General features: G+C 48.1%; 1 protein-coding gene across 1 annotated transcript in view; it reads left to right on the top strand.

The window, feature by feature from the left end:
- Window positions 1-2,488: 2,488 nt before the first annotated feature.
- ZFPM1 (zinc finger protein, FOG family member 1) overlaps window positions 2,489-10,728 on the top strand; it is a 309,534-nt gene continuing 301,294 nt past the window's right edge. Inside the window, exon 1 of the mRNA XM_086945819.1 lies at window positions 2,489-3,020. Within this exon, the coding sequence (XP_086801945.1) occupies window positions 2,981-3,020 (40 nt within the window). The 5' untranslated portion in view covers window positions 2,489-2,980. The remainder of the gene's footprint in view (window positions 3,021-10,728) is intronic.

Raw genomic sequence — 10,728 nt, 5'->3', positions numbered from 1 at the left:
CAGTTGTTGTTTCCTGTCATGTCCTCTTCAAATCACTTTTGTTCTTGCCCAAGATTGATTGATTAAGCCAGGCACAGATTTTACCGATTTTGTAATTTTAACGCGTTCTTGCCCTCCATTTGGCAGCAGTTATCCAAGAATCACATTTTTACGAGCTGCTGATTATCTTCACTTTTATTGTAAATATTTTAATGCTACTGGATTTTGTTTTTAAAATGTGTTGGTGTTGCGTCTCTCCATCAGGTTTCTTGTCTCTTGAGATTATTCTATTGCAGTGATTTACTTGAATGCCGAATATACATTTCCATTTGTTCAGTTTAATTCTTTGTGGTGATCCTGCTATTTTTCTTGACCTCCAGTGGTTTTACTTATATATTTTAAGCTTTTCAATTTAATCTATATTCATTCTAACGCCCATTTCTCCTTTTTGGACTCTTATGAGTTATGAGAGACTCTTCTGAGTTATGAGATTTTTGAAAAACAGAGTTGATACTTAAAATAATATAATCAAGGGACCCGTGCCCCACTGGCATGCACATTGAAGACAGGAGCACATAAAAACATAATAGCTTCCGTGAATTTCAGGGTGACAGTGTAATGTACAGCCTGCATATTCCATTCTACATCCCTCTCACTCTACACCCCTCTCTCTACACCCCTCTCTCTACACCCCTCTCTCTACACCCCTCCCTCTCTACACCCCTCCCTCTCTACACCCCTCCCTCTCTACACCCCTCCCTCTCTACACCCCTCTCTCTCTACACCCCTCTCTCTCTACACCACGCTTACACCCCTCTCTCTACACCCCTCTCTCTCTGCACCCCTCTCTCTCTACACCACGCTTACACCCCTCTCTCTACACCCCTCTCTCTCTACACCCCTCTCTCTCTACACCCCTCTCTCTCTACACCACGCTTACACCCCTCTCTCTCTACACCCCTCTCTCTACACCCCTCTCTCTACACCCCTCTCTCTACACCCCTCTCTCTCTGCACCCCTCTCTCTCTACACCACGCTTACACCCCTCTCTCTACACCCCTCTCTCTCTACACCCCTCTCTCTCTACACCCCTCTCTCTCTACACCCCTCTCTCTCTACGCCACGCTTACACCCCTCTCTCTCTACACCCCTCTCTCTACACCCCTCTCTCTACACCCCTCTCTCTACACCCCTCTCTCTACATCCCTCTCTCTACACCCCTCTCTCTCTACACCCCTCTCTCTACACCCCTCTCTCTCTACACCCCTCTCTCTCTACACCCCTCTCTCACTACACCCCTCTCTCACTACACCCCTCTTTCTCTACACCCCTCTCTCTCTACACCACGCTTACACCCCTCTCTCTACACCCCTCTCTCTACACCCCTCTCTCTACACCCCTCTCTCTACACCCCTCTTACACCCCTCTCTCTCTACATACCCCTCTCTCTCTACATACCCCTCTCTCTCTACATACCCCTCTCTCTCTACATACCCCTCTCTCTACCTATCTCTACACCTCTATCGCCCTCACTCAATCTATCTATATATCTATTTATCTATCACCCTCACTCTATCTATCTATCTTTCGCCCTCCCTCTATCTTTTGCCCTCCCTCTATCTATCGCTCTCCCTCTCTCTATCAATCAACCTCACTCTATCTATCACACTCACTCTATCTATCAATCAACCTCACTCTATCTATCACACTCACTCTATCTATCTGTCTATCGCATGACCACAGCATCACTCAGCACCACCACAGCATCACTCAGCACCACCACAGCATCACTCAGGGGCACCACAACATCACTATGCACTACCACAGCATCACTGAACGCCAGAGCATCACTCGTCGCCACCACAACATCACTCAGCGCCACCAGAGCATCAGTCTGTGCAACCATTCAACAACAACTGGTTCAAATATGTTCTCTCAATGTTTCAAGGTTTATTACAAATGTCACAAAAAGATGTTAATATTTCACTTCTGTTCTTGGATTTTCGTCACAATAAAATACACTGAACATAATCTTCACAAAAGTTATTTAAAAAAGTTTAAGCTATTGCCATTATAAATTACAATAACTTTTTATTTAAGTATTAATTATAAAAAAAATAAAGGCCATTGTTATTTGTAATATGAATACATATAAGTCACGTAAATAAAACATATTGCATTACAAATGCTATAGGTGTCACATTTGCAAAAGTTATAACTATTGGCATTGTAAATGACAAAGCTATCAATTTAGCTATTTTAAAAACCAACACATAAATAAAATATGTGTCATTTACAAGACCAATAGCTCCAACTTTTCTAATGCGAGACCTATTGCATTTCCAATGCTTGTTAATTTGAGCTGCTGCAGCTATTTCCGGTAGGAAGGCCAATAATGCCACAACCAACCAGCTGTCAGACCACGCCTCCCGGCTCGTGGGCACGCCCCTTTGGAGTGTTCGCTCGAAAGTGTTTGATACATTTCAAGGTTCCATTGAGAAAGTAGCGGAGGAATCAAAGCGGCGGCGATCGCGGGGCTGGGAGCCGTGGGACTGGCATCGCGTGGGGTGATCGGAGCACCCCGATAGGCGCGGAGGATCAGCCGGTTATTCAGCAGGAGGTGGGAGAGCGCAGGGTACCTTCCCTCTGCTGGGTAAGGGGCAGCCGGGCTACTCTAGACTCGGAAATCCCCAGGACTGGTATATCTATTCCCCAGGGCACCCCTGGACATCACCAGAGCACCCTTTACCTGGCCTGCAGCACCCACCTTCAGAGCCCCGGGGGGGGGCTCCGCCAGCCCTGCTGCGCCCCAGCGCTGCCCCTAAAGCTCTGGCGCGGGGGGGGGGCGGACTCGGAGCACACCCTGCTCCGGGGAGTGGGTGCTACCCATGCCTCGCGGAGTTGCCTGACCCCCGCCCTGGGAATCCCTTCTGGAGGCTCCGCGAAGCCAAACTCCCCTGAACTGGCGGCAGCAGCAGCGACCCGGGCCGAGCGCAGAGAGATGTCCAGGAGGAAACAGAGCAACCCCCGGCAGATCAAGCGTGAGTACCGGCCTCCGCCGGGGGTGCCTGGGGCGGGAGGGCGGCTGTCAGTGCGCCCTGTGCACACGCACAACTTAGCTGCTCCTCACACCACGGCGGGTAGATTGGGAGCGCCCCCTACCCGAGGATGAGGTAGGAGAGGAGAGGCTGGTGCATGGGGATGGGGGGGCAAGAACAACTATGGATTAGGGGGTCGAAGGTCATTGAAGGGGGTGGGTGTTCATGGAGTGGGGGCAGGAGGTCGGGAGGGGGCAGATTGTATGGGTTGGGTGTCAGGAGCTGCCCAATGAAGGAGGAGGAGGGGGGGGGGGGTGGTCGGTGCATGGGGTGAGGGGCCGGGAGGTTAATGTATGGGTTTGGTGTCAGAAATCGGTCCGTTGAGTGGGAACATGTCGATACGCTGTAGGGAACTATTGTATTTGCTCTAAAGCTGTTAAAAGACACTCTATCTTATTGTATCCGATGCATGTTATTGCTTTTCCTTTTATTTGTAACGTGTTTTTGAAAGGACATCTCTTCTGCGTTGGTGCGTTTATTGGTTTTTGGGAAAAGGTACCGCCTCTCTCTCAAACCGAGTGAACTGTATCACAAGTTCTCCGGTTACATGTAGTCGCCAACAACTTTTAAACTTCTATTTATTCATTCTGGTAACGTACTAATATTGAATACTCCCGCGTTGATTATAGCACCTACATGCCACCGGAACTGCCTCGGTGCGCTTGTACAAACCCACGCCCTTTGTGGCTTATCGTGGCAGCAGCCAAGCTTTGTAAACTAGGCGTGCTTCGGAAGCACAATGTGTTATTGTATGTTGTTTGTGAAGGAGGGCCCCCTCCTCGCTCCGCTGGGTAATGCCCCCCCCCTCCACCCGCGAGAGTATCTAGCAGACCTTGCCCCCCCCCCCCCCCCCCCCCCCCCTCAGATCCCTGGCTGGATAGCAGGCCCTGATCAGCAGCCCTGATAGCGTTCACATATTCCATTAATGCAGCAGCGCCGATACCATCTCGGAGTCGGGACAGGGGGCTGGGGTGCTTATCTGGCAGCCCCGGCTCCCATTCATTGCATTAAACAGAGCGTCTGGCGGGGGGAAGAGGCTTGAAAAATGCGACGCTCAGTAATTTATCCCCCCCCCCCCCCCCCCCAGTCTCTCACAGCTGGCACGATGTTATCATGCTTCCCCCGAGATATTACTTTTTTATTTTATTTTTTACATGGTGCCCGGGTCTTCATCCGAGCGGTGGTACGGGCCATTTCTCTTCAACACCAAGGGCCTGTGCCGCGGGGCTTGTCGCTTCGATGCGCTGTCAGTGACACAGCTGTTCTGAGGATAACACTTCAGAAGGACGGCAAGGTCCGTCAACCCACCGAGTTGTGGAAGAGACAATAATAGCTCTGCCGCAGGCGCACGAGTCCGCCAGGCTACCTAATACACGCCTGGAACTGGAGAAAGTTGGCTTCTGAAGCACGAGAGGCGTAAGGGGGGGGCAGTGTTTTTTCCCGGAAGGGGGTCGTGGCGTCAAGTGGCCCTTGCGTTGCAGAGACATGGTGTGTCACCAACAGGGCAGGCACTAGTGAGGAACCTTCGCAAAGCAGGAACTGTGATGGGATATGTGCCCCCGCTACCCTCAACTCCCACCCCCCACACACAACTTACTGAAACTGCAGGTCGCCGGCTCCCTGTGCCAGATTATACACTGATAGGAAACAACAATTTGGAGACTGTAAAATCAGCGAGCGATAAAAACGAGAAAACCCGAGCCTTATCTGCCCAGGGATATAATTGCAATCCGCAAAAGTTTCTTATCTGGCTGTCTGAGGTGCCTGCATCGGGGGTGATGTGGAACGGACGCCCCTGAAAGGGAGGGGTGTGGGGCTCCCCCAACTCAATGTCTCGGTCTTTCCGACGTTGGCATTGATAAAGCCCAGAGCTGTAACTCGTTACCAGGGAGCGAGGGGTGTAGCCGCTGCTTTGGAGAGTCAGCGTTAGCGCTTCTTCAGCGGGTAATGTGTTTTGGAATCTAGGCGCGTGATCGGCCTCTTCGGACGAACCCCACACGTGAAAAGAGGCGCAGAGACAAACATGCCGAAACAGAAGGATGCGCCGAGGGTTTCTAAGGAAAATATGAAATTGCACGCACTCTCGTTGCAGTGCTCGTGCGCGCTTCCCTTTTATAACCACTGCATACGGGCCTTAAAGTGCCGGCACTCTGCTTGCCAAATAAAGTGTATTTGCTCCAGTACCTTTCCGGTTAAAGCGCAGCGAACAACTAAAAGGGAAACGAGGCGCTGTGCGGATGTCTGTAAATAAGGAGGCGCTAGGATGAAAAGAGGTGCCGTGGTGGACCTACAGTGAGGTTTTAGGTGTGCACATGGAGAGTACACGTACCCCACGCGGGCTGTCCAGAGTGCAATGGGGGGGGGGGGGGGGGTGTACAGTTCCTATAGAACACGCATTTCTAAGTACTATTTTGGCTGTGCATGACAGGAAGTGTGAACATTTATCTGCCGATCCTGGGTAACCTTGTATAAAGTGACGTCACGGTAGTCCGACTGTACCCTGTATATGTGCCGATGCTTGCTTGTGCAAATACCTGTACCTCTGGATACTTGTATTATTGGTACCTAGAAACGTGCCAGTATGTATTTGTCAAACATACATACCTGGTGTGTGTGGAAAAAAAAATATATATATACTGTGCCTGTTCCCTATAGATCTGCCAGTATGCCCGTGTGAGATGGTCTCTGGATATATATATATATATATAATTATACACACACACATATATAATACTTTTGGGATGCACATTATCTCTGGCTAGTATAATAACGCACTTGTACGACCTACTACATATCCATGTGGTAATGTATATTTTTGAAATACGAGCACCGGTAGGTATCATGAATATCGCACCTGTGCCACCAGGTCCATATAGCTGTGCGTGTGTTCACTTTTTAAATAAATGGACCCCATAGATAGTGTATCACACTTTATTCCAGGTGGTCCATCTTGGCATACAGACACGTGCTTAATGAATGCATGAACCACAGCCTGTTGTAACGTCACACATGTACCAAGAGGTTTTCTTGAGTAACTTCTACCTCTGTGTTGTGAATAACCATAGCAATTGTACGTGGCAGGAGTACACCTGTGGAACACATGCTCCTCTGCGTAGGGTGTTACATCTGTTATAGGTGGGCCATGTAGATGTGTAGGTGTATTCTTGTGGAAGACATGCACCTGTGTGTAGTGTGTTACCACATTTATGGTAGGTTGGCCATGTAGACGTGTAGGTGTATTCTTGTGGAAGACATGCACCTGTGTGTAGTGTGTTACCACATTTATGGTAGGTTGGCCATGTAGATGTGTAGGTGTATTCTTGTGGAAGACATGCACCTGTGTGTAGTGTGTTACCACATTTATGGTAGGTTGGCCATGTAGATGTGCAGGTGTATTCTTGTGGAAGACATGCACCTGTGTGTAGTGTGTTACCACATTTATGGTAGGTTGGCCATGTAGATGTGTAGGTGTATTCTTGTGGAAGTCATGCACCTGTGTGTAGTGTATTACCACATTTATGGTAGGTTGGCCATGTAGATGTGTAGGTGTATTCTTGTGGAAGTCATGCACCTGTGTGTAGTGTGTTACCACCTTTATGGTAGGTGGGCCATGTTGATGTGTAGGTGTATTCTTGTGGAAGACATGCCCCTGTGTGTAGTGTGTTACCACCTTTATGGTAGGTTGGCCATGTAGATGTGTAGGTGTATTCTTGTGGAAGTCATGCACCTGTGTGTAGTGTGTTACCACCTTTATGGTAGGTTGGCCATGTTGATGTGTAGGTGTATTCTTGTGGAAGACATGCCCCTGTGTGTAGTGTGTTACCACCTTTATGGTAGGTTGGCCATGTAGATGTGTAGGTGTATTCTTGTGGAAGTCATGCACCTGTGTGTAGTGTGTTACCACCTTTATGGTAGGTTGGCCATGTAGATGTGTAGGTGTATTCTTGTGGAAGTCATGCACCTGTGTGTAGTGTGTTACCACCTTTATGGTAGGTTGGCCATGTAGATGTGTAGGTGTATTCTTGTGGAAGACATGCCCCTGTGTGTAGTGTGTTACCACCTTTATGGTAGGTTGGCCATGTAGATGTGGAACACATGCACTTCGGTCTTGTGTGTTACTACATGTATTGAAGGTGGGCCATGTAGACAAGCAGGGGTATATGCGTGGAACACATGCCCCTCTGCGATGTCTATTATCACGATCATATAAGACCGGGATAAGATACCTACATCCTGACAGAACTTACTTGGAAAAGGGCTGGTAGGGAGGCGCAGGAAGTGACGTTTTGAATAGGAAGTTACACCTTCGCTTCCCGAGTGCGTACCTTTGTGCGTCACATGATAGAGTGCCAAGGATGCTGCTCCCTGTCTTAGCCTCGAGTGAAGTGAATGAGTGTGTGTATGAGATGGATGAATAGACTGCGATAAAGTACAGAGCATCCACGTTGTGGCTGTACCAATCTGGTCATATCCGCGTGACAGTTTTCAAGTCCAGTGTGATTCACGCGTGTCGCCACATCTGCCCAATCATCCAGCGCGCGTGGCCTCCCTCGGTACCACTGCCTGCGGTGGAGCCTGTAAGTGACACAGAGTGCAGGCCTCTCTTGCTGCAGTGTCTGAAGGCGCCTTGTATCCGGAACCAGAAGTACTGATTCCGGTCTGGAGCCAGTCAGTGGGCGTGGCACCTTGACCTGGAGAGGAGTGTGCGTCATAATCCATGCCCTGGCTTCATGTCTGTGCCCTGAGGGGGGAGATAAGCGCAGTGACAGAAACTCTTGGCCGAGGTGGAAAGGTCAGCCAGGCACAGAGCCCAGGGGCCCCTGAGGCAGTTGTGAAAGAAGTCAGGCTGTCTGAAACCTGACATCTAAGTCGGAATGACGGGCTTGTCAAATAATGTGTGCTTTAGCGAAATGTGCCTCTACACCCCATGTCTGGTTATAGGTGCATTACATATGGGACAAAGCACATGTAGTGCGCTAACCAGTATCAGGCCGGTTCTGGCACCATAGTAGCTGAAGCTACAAGCCAGGTCTGATGTTGTGTGAGGGGCCGCAGGCCGACCCTGGCAGTACAGAGATGTAGGCAGATGGCTGCCTGATTCTGCCCTCCGTGGAGGCCAGGCACCAGGCCTAGCCTGACTTCATTGGAGCCGAGACAGCAGGCCCAGTCTGATGTCACTGGAGGCCAGGGACCAGGCCGAGTCTGACGTCATTGGAGGCGAGGCACCAGCCCGAGTCTGATGTCAGTGGAGGCCAGGCACCAGGTCTAGCCTGACTTCATTGGAGCCGAGACAGCAGGCCGAGTCTGATGTCAGTAGAGGCCAGGGACCTGGCCGAGTCTGACGTCATTGGAGGCGAGGCACCAGCCCGAGTCTGTTGTCAGTGGAGGCCAGGCACCAGGCCTAGCCTGACTCAATTGGAGCCGAGACAGCAGGCCGGATCTGACGTCACTTGGAGCCATTCAGCCAGCCGAGAATGACGACATGCCATGGCTCTGAACTCCATGGTAGCTGAATATAACATGATATTGAATGCGAATTGTTATTTGACCCTTTCTAGGAATACAATATATGACCAACCAAAAGAGCTTCAAGAAACACACCATGGAGAGCGAGGCTTTGGCTGCTCCCGCATCTAAAAAAGTGCTTGTGTTTACATTTTTGTCTTGTGGCAAGTTTATGCCCAATGTAGCTGGTCGCTGAGATGGATGTATGACGTTACAACGCATACTTTTACAACGCATACCTTTAAAACGCTTTTTTACAACGCAACATCCATTACAACGCATGCCATTACAACAAATTTTTAAAAACTACCTTTACAACACATTCCATTACATCGCATACTACCTTTACAACGCATAACATTACATTGCATGTAAGGTAAGTATTGGATAGTGTAGGGGTAAAAATTACTATTCTAACTCCAGGGGGTGCAACAGTAGGGTAAGTGTTGGATAGCGTATGGGTAAAAATTACTATTCTAACTCCAGGGGGTGCAACAGTAGGGTAAGTGTTGGATAGCGTATGGGTAAAAATTACTATTCTAACTCCAGGGGGTGCAACAGTAGGGTAAGTGTTGGATAGTGTAGGGTTAAAAATTACTGTTCTAACTCCAGGGGGTGCAACAGTAGGGTAAGTGTTGGATAGTGTAGGGGTAAAAATTACTGTTCTAACTCCAGGAGGTGCAATAGTAGGGTAAGTGTTGGATAGTGTAGGGGTAAAAATTACCATTCTAACTCCAGGGGGTGCAACAGTAGGATAAGTGTTGGATAGTGTAGGGGTACTATGTGTTGTAATGCTATGCGTTGTAATGACTGCGTTGTAATGACATGCGTTGTAATGACATGCGTTGTAGTGTCATGCGTTGTAGTGTCATGCCTTGTAGTGGTTGCGTTGTAATGGCATGCGTTGTAATGGATGTTGCGTTGTAAAAGTTTTGTTGTAAAGGTAGTGTGTTGTAAAAGTTGCGTTGTAAAGGTTGTTTCCCGCTGAGATGGTTACGGCGACAAGCCAACGATCGAAGCTATACGCCTGAGCTGTTTATTGTGAAAACTTATGACAAAGATACTAGGCTTGATATATTTATGGTAAAAAACATGTATGTTCAAGCCAGTCAAAATGTAATGGTGTAGTGTTATTACAGTGTCTTCAAGCTTGTGTTAGATCTATTGTGTTAGATGGACTCTCACAAATGAGTGCAGTAGGCAAGGGGTTTGATGCACCCAGCCTCTGACAAACCCTGTGTACAGAGGATATAACGTTAGTCAATCCTCGATAACCCGTCTTGGGTGCGCATGTATGTTGGTTTGTCAACTCTAATTTTGCACGTATTTGCAATTTTATGATTGGATGATGGTTGCTTTGTGGGAAAGCTTATGCTCGGTTCAGTAGGCCCGAAGTGGTGTGGTGACAAGCCAACGAGGAAGGCTATTGGCTTGACTTGTTCATTGGGTAAAGCTATGTCTTTGTTATGTCAATTTTAAAGAAAACCAGCAGACCTTATTTATCCTTTTATGAAAAGCATGGAATGCCTTAGATCACTCTAGAAAGTACGGGGCTTGGCTACACTCTTACAAACATTCGAGATATAGGATTTTCAGGGTGTCTATCCTTGTTATGTACTCTTAAACGGGTAATGTATTGTTTTGACAACTTTAATTTTGTCGATTTACTGCTTTATGACGATATGCTTTTCTTGTGGCAAAGCTTGTACTTATTTCAGTAGGTTTCAGTTAGTTATGCTGATAAACTGATGACTGATACTACAGGCCCGATTGATTCATTGTGGAAATGTTTTCAACCTGCCATGGGTCTAACGTCTATTTTGCAAAATTATGAAAAAAACAATAGACCTCGCTTATTGTGAAAAAATATGTTAAAGCCTATAGGTGTTTAAGGTAGATTTTTAGTAGACGGTGTTAAAGGCTGTAGACGGATAATGTGGATCGGGCAGGAAAGTACTATGTGCAGGGTATTGTGATGTCATAGCTTTACTGTTACTGATCATAGTATTTCTCTAGTGTCCCAATTGTGACAACAGCACATCTGTGATGTCATGGCTGCACTGTTCTCTCAGCTGGGAAGTGATCAATATGTTTCAATGCTTCTCCTGTTGCTGAACCGTGGAGCGTTCTGACGACATTATGATCA

This window comes from Lissotriton vulgaris, chromosome 12, assembly GCF_964263255.1.
Source record: "Lissotriton vulgaris chromosome 12, aLisVul1.2, whole genome shotgun sequence".
NCBI classification, from domain to species: Eukaryota; Metazoa; Chordata; class Amphibia; order Caudata; family Salamandridae; genus Lissotriton; species Lissotriton vulgaris.
This window is presented reverse-complemented; position numbering and strand designations above follow the sequence as displayed.